Here is a 19373-nt window from a genome sequence, read left to right on the forward strand (position 1 = left end):
CACAGATTTAAATTTAACCGAGGCTTGATGCGTGATCACCCTTGTGGACTGTGGTTTGACCGTTTGAGTGTTCCTTTTGAGGGCATTACGAACGAGGAGATCTTTTGAAGTTTGAAGTCGTTGTGACCCCATATAAATTCCAAATACTGATATTAAATCACTCTTTAAAAAACGAGATGAGAATTGAGAAAATGCTAACATGATCAACTAGTTATTGTCAACAAAAAAGTAACCCATCGCTGATTATTTCTTATTGGTACCTTTTGAGTTTCGTTCACTAACTTTTCCCAACCTTTTAGATTTTAACTATACCAATTCCTTTTATGAAAAAAAGTCTTTTTTTTTTTCCTCCAATTACACTTTGGTTGATGCAATAAGCCCTGGATTTTTGAGGATATTACTGTATGAGACATGCTGAAATAGGCGGCCAATAGATTTATAAGTAAATAGTTTTTTAAGTTTTTATCTTCAATATGTTTTTTTTCTCTTTAATTTCCATGGGGGCTATGAAAATGTTTACACAAGGTGCGAAAAAAGAAAAGATACCCTGGAGAATTGTAAGTATAGAAATGACACAATATTAAATTCACAAATCAAGCAATACGGAACGTAATTAGCATATATGATATTTTGTTGAACACTTCTATTAAGTTTTTGTTAAGCAGAAACAGCGTCCGAACTCCGAAACAATTCTTAATATAAATGATTCAAGAGTAAACATGGTTTTGTCCAGACCAGACAGATTTTATGCGTGGTAGAGCATTGCAGGGATCTTATGCATGCTGCAGAGAACTGCAGATTAATATTTAGAGCTCAACTACATTATGGCTTACTCCAACTCGTCTTTTGGCATGGCTGGCTATCGTACCAATATGAAAGTGTTTGCTGAAACTGTGAACACGTCTGCGTCATCAGCCATACAATAAAACAATATTTAAGACGGAATCACCAAAGCGGCAAATGAAGTTGATTATTTTAAAGATTACTTAGAAACAATCAATAATATGTGGGAACGGTGCGGTTAAATTTTTTAAAAGTTTATGCAGCAGAGGCTTTAACTAAGCGCATTTAGAGGACCTTAAACTAAACTTTGGGATATACCAGAGCTATCGGTATAAGAGCATAAATAAAGCACAGGGCTCCAATCTTAGAATGCCAAGTCTCTGTTCAATTGGAACTATATAATTAAGTTAAAGGCCTTGTATCCTGCATGGTTTGAATTGACCTGAAAGAATCTGAAGCAATCTATTACATAATCAAGTAATTGATTTTCATATTCATCTATTTAAAATCATACACCACCACCAAATCCGAGGTGACTTAATTCATATTATAATTTGTTCGGCACCCAAGGTCTAGTGTAAATACAATTGGTACCCTTCCTTTGAAAAAATATTAATGTTCCACCCTCCATTAGTGTAACTGTCCGTTAATGAATTTTAGCTCCTGACACTGCAAAGTGCAAACCATGACCTTTTTATAAGCCAAAACCTTGTTTTGTTCATCCACAACTCCCACCTGAAAATGGAAAACTGAACATGGACAACAAAATTGTGGCCTAATAGCACTGCCTTGGCCGTGATTTGGCCAATCATGGCCAAAGTGGTGGCCTGCTCAGGCTGTGATATTGTCAAGCCGATGGCTGGTCTTTTTCTTTTTTTGTTTTAATTTTTGTAGTTTAAATTGTGTTAGGGTTGATTTTAAGAGGTTTAAGATATAATAAGGGTTGGATTAAGGGTATGGATAGTGTTACATTTGTTGGATTTTTTTAGGTTTTTTATGTGGTGGATAAAAAGACATAAATGTCCTTTTACTGTCAAGTTTAACGGTGGAATTTGAAAAATGGGTGAAACTTTGATAGTTTTTCAAAGTAAGGGTATCACTTTAAAAGCCTAAATAATGGGTGGTACATGTATGTCGGCCTGTCACAATCTAATAGCCTTCATAATAAAACAAAAGGGTATCAAAAGAATGTAAAACTTACGTTACATGAGTAACGTAAATAACGTGATTTTCATCGGTTTAAAGTTGATGGTCCACATCCTTTATTCAGTTTTCAAATACTTCAATTTTCAAATGTTTGGGATTTATGGCAACCATTAAGCAGCCATTAAAAGCTTATGGAAGCTTGGTTATGAATATATTATTTTGGTCCCTAAGCTCAAGAACACGAATATACAGAAAAATACACCATCAATAGAGTGTCTTGAGAGCTTAGAAGATCCAAAATACTGCTCGTGAGTTTGTTTCAATGGCTAGAGGTAATTCTTAATTCCTGGTTTATAGTTTAAGAATATTATATTCTTTGTATTTCCGTCTAGATTACAGATAAAATATCTTACAGTTGGTACGGCAGAGCCATATATACCTCGCTTGGTGTTTTGCAAAAGAATTTTTGAAGCTCTCTGTTCATGCCGTTTGAAATTTTTTTTTTTTTTTTTTTTAAATCAAAGTTTGTCTTTTAGTTGTTCTTTTAATGAAAAAAATGTTATAAATCATTAGGAAATTGGATTTCTATCATTTCTGGCTTTGAAACAATTATTTTGGAGTTTAAATAGTGGATTTCCATCGGGTTGGCTATTGGGTCGTTTTCGGGTCGGATATCCAGTTTAGATCCGATCAAGGTTGAAGACGACTATAGATGACATGTCGTTTTCCTTCAGTTTTGAAAACGACATGTTGTTTTCTTGTCAATTAAAAAAAAAAAAAAATTAAGATCTGGCGTGAATGAACCCGTGATTTGATGAAAAGAGAACTGCTACTGGGCCAAACAGGCCACTTTACGTTTCTGTCATGTAATTATAAAATAATATTTATATTGTTTCTAATTCTGCTCTTTTAATTATGCCTATTATATTAATTTTGGTTTAATTATATGCATTTTGGATAAGTTAAATTGTGCAGAATCCTAAATTATGCTATATTTATCTTTCATGAATTGATTATATCTTTCTATTTGCAATTTTGAATGAGTATATATGATAAAGGCATAATATTAAATGTTATGCATAATATTATAGTTTTCATTATGCAAATTTTTTATGCTTATGAGAATATTTTGTGCATAATATAACATATTAGTATTTGATTATGTAATTCGTAATATTAAGCTAGTCTTTATGAGATTTAATGTTCTGATCCTATAATTTAATTAATTAGAGAATAGCCACAGCATCTTTAATTAAATAAAATTATATATTATGATTATTAGGATCACTAAAGAATATTAGACATTAATGTGTAATTAATTAACTTAATATAATAAATTTTTTCCCACAGGAATTTTTATATATTATATTTAATTAGGATAAAATATCAAGTTATCATAATTTACCCACAGGAATTATGTTTAGTAAATAATTTGATAGTTTTATCATAAAGTTTAATCATAAGGATAAATGAATCTGCTTGAATTAGAAATTTAGCCACAGGCAATTTTTATGTCATTAGATTCAATTTTTTAGCATAATTTACATTGGTAAAGTATGATATTTTGTTTAGGCCTCGTTTTTACTAAGCATGTATCTATAATTTTATGCAGTCGTACAACCTGCAAATTTCTCTGATATTCGTTTTGATATCCCTGAACTTAAGGAGATAACATAAGGTTTGGAAGGAGAGAGTTCTTCTTAATTTGGGGTGGTATGGACATAGACTATGCTATTAGGAAAGACGAACCACCAGCACTCACTGATACTAGTACTGCAGCAGACATCACGCTTTATGAACGATGGGAGCGATCTAATCGTCTTAGCGTGATGTTCATAAGACTAGAATCTCTGCTAGTATCCGTGGTTCTGTTGATCAGCATGAAAAGGTCAAAGACTTGCTAAAAGCCATTGATGATCAATTTGTCATTCAGACAAGGCACTAGCAAGCACCTATCATGAAGCTCTCATCCCTAAGGCTCACCGATGTGAGAGGTGTGTGCGAGCACATCATGCAAATGAGGGATATTGTGGCTCAATTGAAGAATCTCGAGGTTGAAATGTCGGATTCCTTCCTGGTGCACTACATCTTGAACACCCTTCCGCATCAATATGGACCCTTCAAAATCTCATACAACACACATAAGATAATGGTCAATTATGAACTTATGACCATGTGTGTTCAAGAGGAAGGGAGACTGGTGATGGAAAATTGAGAAAGTGCAATGCTTGCAACGCATGGAAAGGGAAAATATCAAGCCAATAAGAAAGGGAAAGGTAAAATGCCTCCCCAAAGTGGTATCAAGAAAGATTCCAAGTGTTTCTTCTGTAAAAAAGAGGACACATGAAGAAGGAATGCGCCAAATTTCAGAAATGGCTGCGGACAAAGGTAATCCAACCTCATTTGTTTGTTAAATCTAATATGGTTAATGTCAATATTAACACATGGTGGATTGATTCTGGATCAACATCCACATCTCAAATTCCTGCAGGGTTTGCAAAACCTAAGGAAGCCAGTGGGAAGTGAGCAAAGCATCTTATCAGGAAACAAGATGGGCTCGCATGTGGAAGCTTAGGAACTTACTATTTAATTTTAAGAAGGGCTTTGTTTTAATGTTAGAAAAGACCTTTATGTTCCAAGTTTTTCTAGAAACTTGATTTCAGTTTCAAGGCTTGTCCCTTGGATATTCCTTTAATTTTTCAGATTCATCTTTCAACTATTTTATAATCTGATTGTGTTGGAATGGTACTTGTCTGATGGTCTTTCTGCATTAATTTACAAAACAATGCCACTTATGATTCAGCATGTTCACATTGGCACTAAAAGATGTGTTATTAATGAGGACTCTTAAATTATGGCACCAGAGATTAGGACATATCTCCATAGATAGAATTAAAATATAGTAAATGAAGGAGTACTTAATACTCTGGATTTTACTGATTTTGAGACTTGTGTGGACTGCATAAAGGGAAAGCAGACCAACAAGTCAAAGAAAGGTGCCAATAGAAGTTTGGACATATTAGAGATCATACATACTGATATATGTAGTCCAGACATGGACTCACATGGTCAGAAATACTTCATCTCTTTATAGATGATACTCACGATATATGTATCTCTACATGCTTCATACAAGTACGAAGCATTAGATGCCTTTAAAATCTTTAAGGCTGAAGTAGAGAAACAATGTGGTAAGCAAATTAAGATCGTAAGATCAGATAGAGGTGGAGAATATTATGGTAGATACACAAAGGATGGACAAGCACCTAGACCATTTGCAAAGTTTCTTCAAGATCATGGGATTGTTGCCCAATACACCATGCCTGGTTCACCAGACCAGAATGGTGTAGCAGAAAGAGAGAAAACCGAACATTGTTGGACATAGTGCGGAGTATGCTTAGCAGCTCCAATCTTCCTAAATCCTTGTGGGCTGAAGCACTTAAGACGGCAGTGTATATATTGAACCGAGTTCCAACCAAGGCTATTCCTAAAACACCATTTGAATTATGGAAAGGTTGGAAACCGAGTTTGCGACATATGCGCGTTTGGGGATGCCCGTCTGAGGTGAGATTTATAATCCACAAGAGAAGAAGCTGGACCCAGGACCATTACTGGGTATTTCATTGGATATGCTGAAAGGTCTAAAGTTACATATTTTATTGTCCATCTCATAGCACTAGGATTGTGGAATCAAGAAATGCAAAGTTTCTTGAAAATCTTGATTAGTGGAGCGATCAAACCAGGAACATAGTTTCTGAGAATGATCATTCGAATCTCAACCTATCCACCTCATTAAATTGGTCATTGTTTATAGCACCCCTCAAGTACAAACTGGTGTTGCACAACCAATCATTGAAGTTCCATAGCTGCGAAACATTCCAGTAGATCAGTTAGTTCAAGAGTTGCCAAGAACTTTTGAACAACGAGTTGAACCACATACTTCTCCGGAATATGATGGTACAACATTAAGAAGATCTACTAAACCAAGGAGATCAGCAATTCCTAATGATTATATTGTGTCTGCAAGAATCTGACTATAACATTGGAGCTGAAAATGATCCGAGTTCTTTTCACAAGCCATGAGTTGCAAAGAATCAGAATTATGGTACAATGCCTGAAGGAAGAGATGAATTCTATAGAGTAACGAAGTCTGGGATCTTGTTGAGTTGCCTAATGGTGTAAAAGCCATTGGATGTAAATGGGTCTTTAAGACAAAGAAGGACTCATTGGGCAACATTGAGAGATACAAGGCAAGACTCGTTGCTAAGGGATTCACTCAGAAAGAAGGAATCGATTACATGGAGACTTTCTCTCCTATATCTAAGAAAGATTCTTTGCGTATGATTTTGGCATTAATAGCCCATTTTGACTTAGAGTTGCAACAAATGGATGTGAAAACGGCATTTCTCAATGGAGACCTAGAGGAGGAGGTTTATATGAAACAACTTGAAGGATTTCCTCTAGTGATGGTGAGCACTGTGTTTGTAAGCTCAAGAAATCTATATACGGTCTAAAACAAGCATCTCGCCAATGGTATTTTAAATTCCATGGGGTAATTACTTCATTCGGTTTTGTTGAAAACCCCATGGATCAATGTATATACCAGAAGGTTAGTGGGAGTAGATATGCTTTCTTATTTTATATGTAATATATTTGCTTTGCAACCAATGATAAGGGTTTGCTACATGAGGTGAAACAATTCCTTTCTAAGAATTTTGATATGAAGGATATGGGTGATGCATCTATGTCATTGGCATTAAGATCCATAGAGACAGATTTCGAGGTATTGTTGGTCTGTCTCAAGAAACCTATATCAATAAGGTTTTAGAGAGATTTCAAATGAAAGATTGTTCACCAAGTGTGCTCCCTTGTGAAGGGCGATAAGTTCAATTTGAACCAATGCCCAAAGAACGATTTTGAAAGGGAACAAATGAAGAACATTCCATATGCCTCTGCTGTCGGAAGCCTGATATGCTCAGTCTGTACAAGGCTTGACATTGCATTTATGTTGGAATGTTGGGACGATATCAAAGTATCCAGGTTTAGACACTGGAGAGCTGCAAAGAAAGTGATGAGGTACCTTCAAGGAACCAAAAACTACATGCTTATGTATAGACGGACGGACAATCTGGAAGTAATCAGTTATTCAGATTCAGACTTTGCTGGCTGTGTTGATTCACGCAAATCAACATCAGGATATATTTCATAATGGCTGGTGGAGCTGTATCTTGGAGAAGTGTAAAGCAGTCCTTGACTGCTACTTCCACTATGGAAGCTGAGTTCGTTTCTTGTTTTGAGGCTACTTCACATGGTGTATGGTTAAAGAGTTTCATAGCTGGACTTAAAATTATGGATTCCATTTCTAAACCATTGAGAATATATTGCGATAATTCAGCCGCTGTCTTTATGGCTAAGAACAATAAAAGTGGAAGTCGAAGTAAACACATTGACATTAAGTACTTAGCCATAAGAGAGCGTATTAAGGAAAAGAAAGTGGTCATTGAGCACATAAGTACTGAATTGATGATCGCTGATCCTTGACCAAAGGCATGCCACCATTGAAATTCAAGGATCATGTAGAGGAAATGGGACTTCATTCCACTATGTAGTTGTATATATATGTTTGAATAAAACTCTTATTTACTATGATGTTTTCTCATATTCATGTGCACCTTAATTTCATTTGAGAAAATTCATCTGTAGGACCAAGAATAAACATAGGGTTTATTCATTAAGTAAGGTTGTCATATATAAGTAAACTTGAGCAATCAAATGCATGCATTGTAATACATGGAAGATAATACTCGTTTTTTTTGAGGACTTGTCGCCATGATTCGTGTATTTGTTTCTTAATGAAATAATGGTTAAAAATGTGGACCAGTGGGAGAATGTAAAACTTACGTTACATGAGTAACGTAAATAAGTGATTTTCATCAGTTTAAAGTTGATGGTCCACATCCTTTGTTCAGTTTTCAAACGTTTGGGATTATGGCAGCCATTAAGCAGCCATAAAAGCTTGATGGAAGCTTGGTTATGAATATATTATTTTGGTCCCTAAGCTCAAGAACACGATAATACAGAAAAAATACACCATCAATAGAGTGTCTTGAGAGCTTAGAAGATCCAAAATACTGCTCGTGAGTTTGTTTCAATGGCTGGAGGTAATTCTTGATTTCTGGTTTATAGTTTAAGAATATTATATTCTTTGTATTCCGTCTAGATTACAGATAAAATATCTTACAAAGAAATCCCCATCCTTCTTTCATAAAATTCCGGCGTAAAGTAGCTTGTTCATGTGCTTTCTCTAATCTCTATATATAAATGCTTCAGACTGTTTGAGTCTTGTCTTTCCCCCTCTCAGTCTCTATACTTGTCTTCATTTTCAATATTCATCATGGGGAACCGCTTGGGAATTAACAAAGTTGTATCACAAACGGAAAAACACGGCTCTGCCAGTGCCAGGGAAGTAGAAGCGATCAAAAGAATGCAAGAATTGACACCAACAAAGTTGAAAATGATGACGTACTTTGTCAGCAGTACGTCGAAGAAGAAGACGGCGAGGTTCAGAGCGAGCCATGTTAAGCCTAAAGCTGGGGTTTTGAGAATTAAAGCTGTGGTAACACGACAAGAGTTGAAGCAATATTTGAACTATAAAAGTGATATGAACTACTCTTCTCTGGACCACCTGGTCACTGTAATGAAGTCGAGAGGTCCATGGAATCATCAACTTAGAATTAATGATGAAGATGAAGGTGTCAACAATAGTAACTGGAGGCCAGCTTTAAAATGCATTCCAGGGAAGCATGTATCAGGATCATGCATTTAAAAATTCTTACAAGCCCAAACAGAGGAGAAAGAAATTTTAATCTCTCTATTTGAATGCAAATTGTAATTAATATTTCATCAAAGTTAGTACTGTGAGTTTGGTGTATATTTTTACCTTTTCTCACTTCATATATCCTTGTTTTCTACCCAATTAATACTTTGCTTTAATCTTTCATGACATCTGGGTGGAAACAGAAGTTAATTTTCGGCAAGACTGACAATCATTTTAACTATCTATGAAAAAGTAAATGATTGATCTTATTATTTTGAAGAAAAAAAAACATTTATTACTATGAATTTTATCATTTAAAATATAAGAGAAATGAAGATAATAAATTAAATTTATCATAATCTTGTTGAAAAGAGAATGAAAATTATTTTTAATTTAAAGATAAAGAAGATAAAGGAAGAGGGTGTGGAAACAAAAGAAAAAATGGTATAAAATTCAAACAGAAAAGTGTTTTAAAAAATAAGAGAACCAACATTATTTGTCAGGATTATGAGTTTTTTTTAAGAACATTAGATATTATGTAATAAATTACGATTAAAATTTTTTTTTCTTTGGAAGTTTGTCTGGGGCTGTAATACTCTAAGAATGGTATGTGCCACATTTTATTTTTAATTGATTGTGTTAAGAAGTAAAGCAAGCTTTAATATTAATGCTTTTATTAATTTTTGTAGAGTTTTATGACAAATTAATACTTATTTTTTATGGTTCCTTATGCATCTAGTAATAAGATTCCATTTAAAATTATATGTCATTTTCTTCAATTATGACAAAAACATGATTAATAATTTAATTCCCTAAGTGGCTTAAGAATCAAGATATAATCCATTTAATATTATTCAATTAATAGTTATTCTCTTATCTTTTTTTAATGATATTCCTAATCTATTATTATAAATATTCTTTTGTAATAAAATATTATATGAGAAGCTTATTCTGTAGTTTAATTTATTGGCTTAAGCACTTTGCATTCAGGTGTTTCTTGTTTTGTTTTCTAATTTCTACCATGAATACTCACAACTCACAATTCCTTAGGATAAACACTTGGTAACAATTCATGAGGTAAAGCAGTTAGGGGTGTTCAAAAGCGGTTAACCAGTTTTTCGGTTCGGAAAAATTTCTGAATTGAAACTGAACCGGTTTAGAGGGAAAACCGGTTTTCCCTTTTTTATAATACTTTTATTTTTTTATTTTTTCCTAAATTAAATTATAAATATAAATAATACATATCCAAATAAAAATGAAATATTCATATATATCTATTTACCACTACTAACAATACATTAAAAATATTATTATTATTTTATTTAATATATAATATTTATTTTTNGGCAGTAAATAGGTTGCAAAAGTTCGCTCAGGAAAAATATTCAACCCTTTATCCAGCTCCTTTTGACTAAGATTTTTGTCAAACACTAAGTTGCTATTCTGTAAATTTTAATTCACTGATTATCTTTTACTTGCTATTCAGATTATGTTCTATCTGCACAGGTTTTGAAGGCTCAAAGTCAAAGCATAACATAATGCTCCAACAAGTCATTGGCATTTGGCAGTAAATAGGTTGCAAAAGTTCGCTCAGGAAAAATATTCAACCCTTTATCCAGCTCCTTTTGACTAAGATTTTTGTCAAACACTAAGTTGCTATTCTGTAAATTTTAATTCACTGATTATCTTTTACTTGCTATTCAGATTATGTTCTATCTGCACAGGTTTTGAAGGCTCAAAGTCAAAGCATAACATAATGCTCCAACAAGTCATTGGCATTTGGCAGTAAATAGGTTGCAAAAGTTCGCTCAGGAAAAATATTCAACCCTTTATCCAGCTCCTTTTGACTAAGATTTTTGTCAAACACTAAGTTGCTATTCTGTAAATTTTAATTCACTGATTATCTTTTACTTGCTATTCAGATTATGTTCTATCTGCACAGGTTTTGAAGGCTCAAAGTCAAAGCATAACATAATGCTCCAACAAGTCATTGGCATTTGGCAGTAAATAGGTTGCAAAAGTTCGCTCAGGAAAAATATTCAACCCTTTATCCAGCTCCTTTTGACTAAGATTTTTGTCAAACACTAAGTTGCTATTCTGTAAATTTTAATTCACTGATTATCTTTTACTTGCTATTCAGATTATGTTCTATCTGCACAGGTTTTGAAGGCTCAAAGTCAAAGCATAACATAATGCTCCAACAAGTCATTGGCATTTGGCAGTAAATAGGTTGCAAAAGTTCGCTCAGGAAAAATATTCAACCCTTTATCCAGCTCCTTTTGACTAAGATTTTTGTCAAACACTAAGTTGCTATTCTGTAAATTTTTCTTTGCAAGAAGCTCACCAGAGGAACTCTACTGGGAATGAAAATTTTATAACCATAATACAAAAGCAATTACCAAACAGGGAAAAAACTATATTACTATAAATAATTTCTTGAGCACAGACCAAATATTTCCACCAGGAAGTGTTCCAAAAAAATGCCTCAGTCCCATGAACGGGATTCATTCTTTTTTTACTATTATTTTGAACTTTATTACCTTCTCGCACTCTACAATGAAAAGTTCCCTTGGATGAAAGCAATGTCGTTAATTAACATTTAACAAAGCAGCTGTTTACTGCTGAATCAGGTTCCGAATAACATATGGAAGAATGCCTCCATGGTTGAAATAAGCCAATTCGACCTGCAATTGCAACTGAAGTTAATACACAAAACCACTACAGAAAATTTTAATATAAAGGACTCAAGCTACGGCAGAATGGCATCTGACTGGTATCTACTACGGCATTAATTCATATTATTGATGTAAAGAAACTTAATGAACTCCTAAAGCCTTCTAACTTGCTTCATTAATCAACAGACCTTACCTTCTTTTCCATGATCACGTCCGTATGCCATATTAACTTCTCCATATATTCAAGTGTGATACTAAAAAGAAGAGTTATAAAATTTAAAGAATGGAAAATACCTCAGTGTCAAAGCGAACAGTGCAGGTAAAAGATTTTCCTGTGTCAGTTGTGACAGTCACATCTTGGCCAGGCCTTATATCACTGATCTTACTTGGGAGATCAATAGTATAGCGCTCATGACCAGTCAAACCCAGCATGTCTGCATCCTCACCGGTCTTAAAGCAGAGTGGAACAATACCCATTCCCACCAAATTGCTGCGATGAATTCTCTCAAAACTTTTGGCAATCACTGCTTTAACTCCCTGTTACATACCAAATTTATATTTACTCAAGAAGACAAAATACAGCCAACCACCTCAAAGTAAATAGCAGGCTTACTCAAATGGCTTAAATATGATACTCACCAACAACATGGGACCCTTGGCAGCCCAATCTCGGGAACTTCCACTTCCATACTCAGCTCCAGCCAAAATAATTGTGTCATGACAAGCGGTCTTGTATTTCTGAAAATAAATAGCAGCAGATCACTTAGAACAAACTTTGAGAATTAAAATTAACTTTTGGTTTAAGATACCGATGTTTCACAATGGGCATTCTGACATTGATAAATCACAAGGAAAGATTTAGATCACACAACTATATTCATTTTTCATACACATAAAAAATTCAGAGAAACTCATTTGCATGGTCTTCAGTGTCCACAATAATGGAAATAACTATCTGATGCAGCAATAACATTTTTCACAAGAAGCCTGGACAAGAGTGTTGTACAAGGGTATTATTGCTCAATATATAGTACGCCAAGAATTCAGGGTCCAAATGTCAACTGGTAAGTCTCTGCTAACAAAGTGCATATTTACCTCACAAAGACAGGCTCAAAAGGACAAATTCAATCCAATTCAGCGTAATCATATACACCTTGATCATCAATTAGAAAGAAAATACTATCAAGAAGAAAAATTGTACGAGGATGTAATACTGAGGAACTCACCATTGCAGCATCAAACACATAAAGTTTCTCCCCTGTTGGCACATGGACAGTCTTTGGGCCCACTTCCCCATTCAGGAGCTTGTTAACAATGCGAATATTTGCAAAAGTTCCCCTAGCCATCACTTCATCATTGCCACGACGACTACCATAAGAGTTGAAGTCCTTGCGCTCCACCCCACGCTCAAGGAGATACTTAGCGGCTGGACTGTCTTTGTGGATGCTTCCTGCAGGAGAAATGTGATCTGTTGTGATACTGTCACCAAAGTTAAGCAAGCAGTAGGCATCCTTGATTCCATGGGCTCCAGGAGGATCCATAGTCATGCCCTTGAAGTATGGGGGTTCATGGATGTAGGTAGAGTTAGTGTCCCATGAGTACAAGGTACCACCCGGTACTGATAGCTGATTCCACATGGGATTGCCCTTTGTGATAGACTCGTAAGTACTTCTAAACATATCAGGCAGCACACTGGATTGAACAACCTATAAGGCAACAGAGTAATTTAATTCATTCAGATAGTCAAATATTAGATAATGTATTTCAGAAACATGACAAGCAAATTTGAGATCACCTACCTCTGCAATTTCTTCGGTAGTTGGCCAGATATCCTTGAAATAAACACTCTTACCAGCCTTGTCCGTTCCAATTGGCTCCTTCTCGAAATCTATGTCAACCTGGAAAAGGGTCACATGTTACCTAGTTGAAATGAAATAGAAAGATTCCTCTCACACAAATAGAAACAAGAGATTACTGCAATTGTCAATTCTCATATGACTACTAATCACCTAACCATTCAAGTCTATACCCATCTTTTCTGAGGTTTTTAGTATTCACTTTGGCATTTAGGAAAATACTGTATTAATTCTTCTGAATATGGAAAACACTCAGACATCATGACCAATTGCAACTACATACCGTGCCAGCAAGGGCATAGGCAACAACTAGAGGAGGTGATGCAAGGTAATTAGCTCTTGTCAAGGCGTGAACACGACCCTCGAAATTTCTATTCCCAGAAAGCACAGCAGCAGCTACAATGTCTGCACAAAGACAACTAATTTAGTTGGGAAAGTTAAGAAACTAACATGTAAAAACATGAAACTTGTGAAAGAAACTTACATAATAAGTTAATTTGCTAAAGCTAAAGTTACATGAATTATATATGGCCTTAGTTACAGAGAATTTACGACTAAATTTCAACAATACCATTCTCTGTAATAGCAGAGGCAACAGATTCATCCAAATCTCCAGAATTCCCAATACATGTGGTGCAGCCATATCCAACAATATTGAATCCCTGCTGATTTAAATATTTTTGCAGTCCACTGCACCATGTAAAACCAAAATTTTTAGACTTCCTTTTCCTCATTATAAACAGAAATAAAGCAATAACATTCTCTCCAAAACTATTATTCCTATAAATTTTATGAAATACCTTGCGAGTAGATATTTAGTAACGACTCCTGAGCCCGGGGCAAGACTTGTCTTTACCCAAGGTTTGACCTGGTGAACAATTAATTAAGCATTCATCACAGAAGTCCCAGCAATTAATACATTAGCTTTTGCATCCTTATAGCAGAGAAAAAGGCTGAGAATAATTGAATGTTGTAGGGATTTTTTATTTATGGGGTTGACAAGAATCTAATATGCATAATAAATCTGACAATGCTTACCTGTAGACCAAGTTCGGAAGCCTTTTTTGCAACAAGACCAGCGCCAAGCATCACACTGGGGTTTGATGTATTGGTGCAACTCGTGATTGCAGCAATTACAACACTTCCATGCTTAAGCTCTGATGGTTGTCCGTGGAAAGAAAACTTAGCCACTTTTTCCTGCGCCTCTTTAGGTACAGCAAAGCCCTGCATCACGATAAGACTTTTAGAAGAATGGTAAAAATTTACTAGAAAGCAATAAAAGGAAAATAAAACAGAATTTACTATAGAACCAAATTATAGGAGAATAATTTAAACTGATTATTACATTAGCAAAATCAACACATGTATATTAATTCGGCTGCAACATAAAAAGAACTTTGATGGGCATAAGATTTACCTTGAATCCAACTTTATTGTTAAGACATGAATGCCAATCGGCCTTCATTTCCTTTAAAGGAACACGATCATGAGGTCTGCGAAAAATGACAGTTACAAGTGGCTGTACAGAAAGTGATAGTATTTGCATTTGAGAGGTAAAGTCAGTAGAAGGCACTAAGCACACACCTCTTTGGTCCCGAAATACAAGGTTCAACATCAGCAAGGTTCAGTTCTAAATATGAAGAGTACACCCTTTCTTGTTGGGGCTGAATTTTTATAAGCAAGGAAGAAAAAGTTAAAACAATATTGGATAGCTCATTCTGAATATAAGAATTAGGCAAAGAAGGGGAAAATTTGTCTTACCTCATTATAGTCAACAAACATGTTATTTGCTCGGAGATAACCTTCTATCATTGCCACCTAAATTTGAAGAAAAGTAAGCCATTACTGTTTTATATTTTACAATTCCAACCACCTGATAAATTATTTTACTCACTGTTTCATCACTCCTTCCAGTCAACTTGAGATATTGTAAAGTAACACGATCAACAGGGAAGAAGCCCATGGTTGCACCATATTCAGGAGACATATTAGCGATAGTGGCCCTATCTGCCAGCGAAAGTTCACCCATACCATCCCCTATACGAGCATACAAAAATGAAAACTTATATCAGATAGGTATCCATGCATCGCAAATGAGCATAAGTTCAATTCAGCTCCATGAAAGTAAATTACCATAGAACTCAACAAATTTGCCAACAACACCATGTTTCCTCAGCATTTGTGTCACAGTTAGAACCAGGTCAGTAGCTGTGACCCCATTGTGCAACTTTCCAGATAGCTTGAACCCAACAACACCAGGCAAAACCATGCTCATTGGCTGTCAGTAACAGAAAATATAACATCAGAAACAGAAAGAGATATAAAACGATGCTACAAGTGCACTCATACTCAACAGAATGTGAATAAGCAGGACAGTGTATTTCAAGCGAAATAATAAACAAAAAGATATCCGAATCAATAAAAATTAATTTTTAAAAGTCATTGCATTGTTATTTTACCAGAAGGTTTGCCCTGCAACACACTTTCAGGTTCCTATACTCCACTCTCACTGAACCTATAGATCTCAATAGACTTGTTATAAGGAGCACAATAAACTAATAGTGGAAAGCTAGAAGTACTGCCCTAAAACAAAAGGTAAAAAGACTTATACATGCAATTATATAAAGACACTTAGGCACACATCAAAATCCCGATACCATTAAAGTTGAGAACCAGCAGTTAATCCAATTTCCAGTAAGTTGATTCTTTAACATAATCTAATTTCAAGTTCACTCAACTCTGTGTAAGAATTTAGCATAAAAAATGTATTGAAAGCATCACAACAAACACAATCATTTCTTAGTTATGATATCATGAAAAACACAAAACCATCCTGATTCAATACTGGGAATAAACAACATTGACCACCATTCATGGTATCATTTACCTGGCCAAGCATTGCCGCCTCTGCTTCAATACCTCCAACACCCCAGCCAGCAACTCCTAACCCATCAATCATGGTTGTATGAGAATCAGTTCCAACCACACTGTCAGGGTATAGTATGCCATCATTATTGAAGACAACCCGTCCCAGATATTCAAGATTGACCTGAAATTACTCCATGTCAACTCACTTTATGACAAATTTATAAAAGAAGTACAGTCTATGACAGAATTCATACTTGAAAGTAATGCCAACTGAAACTTTAGTACATTCATAAATTAAAACAGACATTTTAATTCAATTTTTGAGACAAAGCAGGCAAAAGAAAACAGAATACAAAAAGGAAATAACATCTAATTATCATTGTAAGTCTGTAACATGAATACATGTACTTATGAAGCAAGTCACATCCCCAATTGAATTCTTATATCAGGTTCAACAACCTACCTGATGCACAATACCAGAACCAGGAGGAACAACAAGCATGTTATGGAAAGCATCAGACCCCCATTTAAGGAAAGCAAATCTCTCCTTGTTCCTCTGAAATTCAATCTCCATATTCGCCTGAACTGCATTTTCTGACCTTGTTACATCAACTTGAACTGAGTGATCAACAACAAGATCTACAGGAACCTGCATGCAAGAAATTGAAATGCATAATAAGAAACCATAAAATTAGGCACTGAGAAGATTATTTAGTATACATGGCAAGAAGGTAGTATTAAACTTTAGAAATTTTGAAAAAAATTAAAGTCCTTTAGCTAAATATATCATCTTAATCATTAATTCAGCACAATTCTTTGTGATCATTAAAGATATTTACACAATTCTTTGTGATCATTAATTCAGCACAATTGTGGCTACATAGACAAAAAATAAGAACTGAAAATAGTACACATTAAGAACAAATTACAAAATCAATTTCATCATTACACTTATTAAGTATCATGAAAAATTGTCAATCTAATAGATTAATTTAATCAAGTTTAATATGCATCTGCATAAAGATGAGCTGAAATCTAATTTTTAAACCCATGACAACAAAAATTGCACCACTAATAAGCAAAAGCAGAATGACAATCAATATAACTGGCTATATTTATACTGAATGTGCATGAAAATGATCAAAGAGATACGCACCAAAGGATTGATCTTGTTAGAATCACTGCCAAGCTTGTTCATGGCATCACGCATACAAGCAAGGTCAACAACAGCCGGTACTCCAGTAAAATCCTGCCAAAAAATGAGGAGAAAATTTTTAAAAAAGATGACACTACATGACAACTGGAAAATCAGGATTCATGACATACCTGCAGAAGAACTCGAGCAGGCTTGAATGGAATTTCAACTTGCTTTGGAGCTGTATTTTCCCAATCAATAATTTTCTCAACATCTTCCTTTTTAACTTGAAAATTGTCACAATTACGAATTGCAGATTCAAGAAGGATTCTGATAGAGTAAGGTAGCTTATCTGTTACAGATACACAAGAAACAATGAATGTACCAGGTGAAAATGACCTTCTTAGAAGTATATTATGCTAAATTCTAATATGAAAGCTGAAGAGAAATACCAATCCTTGGGTCATTAAGGGCAGGAAGGCTATAGAACTTTCCAAACTCGCCACCTCCAGGTTTTGGAAGACTGGTCAAGATCCCTTTGAACGCATGTTCAGTAGCTGATACCACAATCCCAAGATAAGATAGATATCAAAACACAACGAAACCAATCAATGGCTCAACAGCTCTCAGAAATGAGAGTTACAAAGACATCAAATATGAAAACCATTCCTTTTAATAACTAAGCAGGACTTCAGCTACCATGTCTACTCATTAAATCATTATGATTACACAATCTAACTAAAATATATAAACACAATCACTAGAAAAAATTAAAGTAATAGATAATTACTAAATAAATACATTAAAATTAAACTCTAGTTCATAGTAACTCAAGGCAACTAACGCGTTGACTAACAAAAAGCTTCCCAAATCTATTTCTCTTCTAATGATTACTATCTACAGCTGGTTATCGATTAGCTTCAAAATAACTTAGCTGATCGAATCAAAACACAATTCCAAAAATATCGGAAATGAAAGTGACAGCTAAGAACAATACAGTACCCATAGTAGCAAAGGTGCGTTCAAGGCGGTCGATGATAGGAGCAACGGCTCTGATCTGAGCGCGAAGACTAAGAGGTGAGCGCCAATCGACACCGTGGCTCCAGCGAGGGACAGAGCAGCGTAAAGATCGACCGGCAGAGGAAAAGCTAAGAGATCGTTGAGCGACGAAAGAAGAAGGAGAAACTTTGGGAGGCAAAGATGATGAGGTCTTAAAGGAGGATAAAGAAGAAATGAGTCTTGACCTAGAAGCTCTAAGTAAAGAAGAAGCTGAAGTAGACGCAGTTATATACATGACGAAACAGTATGTCTATATGGATCACGCATTCACATAAAACTGGTAAGATTGGAGGATAAGGATTTGGCGCAGAGCAGAGCTAAGCAAAAATAATGATTCAGTTCATGGCGTTTAGTATAGAGAATTCTGTTTGAGAGAAAGAGTGGAGAAGAGGCGTGTGGAGCGCAAAAGAAGCCTAGGGCTGCGTGCCGTTCCGAGAATTTAAGGGTGCTCCTTCAGAGCTAGCCTACTTGAAAATTGGAAAGTCGAAATGATTCAATGTTGTGAGGTGTATACAATCATGTTTAAATTTTAATTCAAATTTTGATTTTATATATTCGGTGCGAAATTTAATTGAAATGTTAAAATTGATCATATAATGTATTGCATAATTAGACAACCGCGGTCTTAAATTTGTATTTGTCTATGTCAAAAGTTTCTTTAAATATATTAAACAAATATGTATATTTTAGTGTATATTCGAAAATGTTGGTTAGTCTATAAAATTTTGATATGTTTTAATTTAATTGAAAATATTCAATCAAATTCTTAAATTTAGATTAGATTATAATTATAAAAAAAAAAAAAAAAACAGTAATAAAATCGATTATATCATTCCATCAAAATGAAGGAAATTAACATAATGTTGTTTTATTTGAATTTAATCAAATAATTAATAATACTGTATAAATTAGATTTAAAATCTTAAAAATAAATGTGGGTGATAAAATGAAAGTGGATTGAGGATTATACTATGCCTGATTTAGATGGTTTGATTGATGATAATACAAGCGGAGGCATCCTATGGTCTGATTGA

The 19373-nt window shown here is 34.7% G+C and overlaps 1 protein-coding gene across 1 annotated transcript; it reads right to left on the reverse strand.

Moving 5' to 3' along the window:
- Positions 1 to 11141: 11141 nt before the first annotated feature.
- On the reverse strand, positions 11142 to 18801 carry LOC116136923 (aconitate hydratase, cytoplasmic). The gene is made up of 20 exons (XM_031422594.1): positions 18283 to 18801; positions 17733 to 17837; positions 17472 to 17632; positions 17302 to 17394; positions 16609 to 16794; positions 16165 to 16326; positions 15411 to 15555; positions 15172 to 15314; positions 15039 to 15095; positions 14862 to 14941; positions 14695 to 14770; positions 14316 to 14501; positions 14078 to 14145; positions 13849 to 13967; positions 13561 to 13682; positions 13221 to 13319; positions 12648 to 13127; positions 12061 to 12159; positions 11716 to 11958; positions 11142 to 11430 (listed from the first exon to the last, which is right to left on the reverse strand). The coding sequence occupies exons 1-20, from the start codon at positions 18572 to 18574 to the stop codon at positions 11362 to 11364; spliced, it is 2985 nt and encodes a 994-aa protein (XP_031278454.1). The 5' UTR covers positions 18575 to 18801; the 3' UTR covers positions 11142 to 11361.
- Positions 18802 to 19373: the final 572 nt, after the last annotated feature.

This window comes from Pistacia vera, unplaced genomic scaffold (genome assembly GCF_008641045.1).
Source record: "Pistacia vera cultivar Batoury unplaced genomic scaffold, PisVer_v2 Contig320, whole genome shotgun sequence".
NCBI classification, from domain to species: domain Eukaryota; kingdom Viridiplantae; phylum Streptophyta; class Magnoliopsida; order Sapindales; family Anacardiaceae; genus Pistacia; species Pistacia vera.

What these genes read in the sequence shown, in the direction of transcription:
- LOC116136923 (XM_031422594.1), bottom strand. Translation starts at nt 18,574, where the DNA reads ATGTATATAACTGCGTCTACTTCAGCTTCTTCTTTACTTAGAGCTTCT. An exon ending in ACAATAAAGTTGGATTCAAG is followed by an intron (nt 14,502 to 14,694) that starts GTAAATCTTATG and finishes ATCGTGATGCAG; the next exon opens with GGCTTTGCTGTACCTAAAGA. An exon ending in CCTATGCCCTTGCTGGCACG is followed by an intron (nt 13,320 to 13,560) that starts GTATGTAGTTGC and finishes ACCCTTTTCCAG; the next exon opens with GTTGACATAGATTTCGAGAA.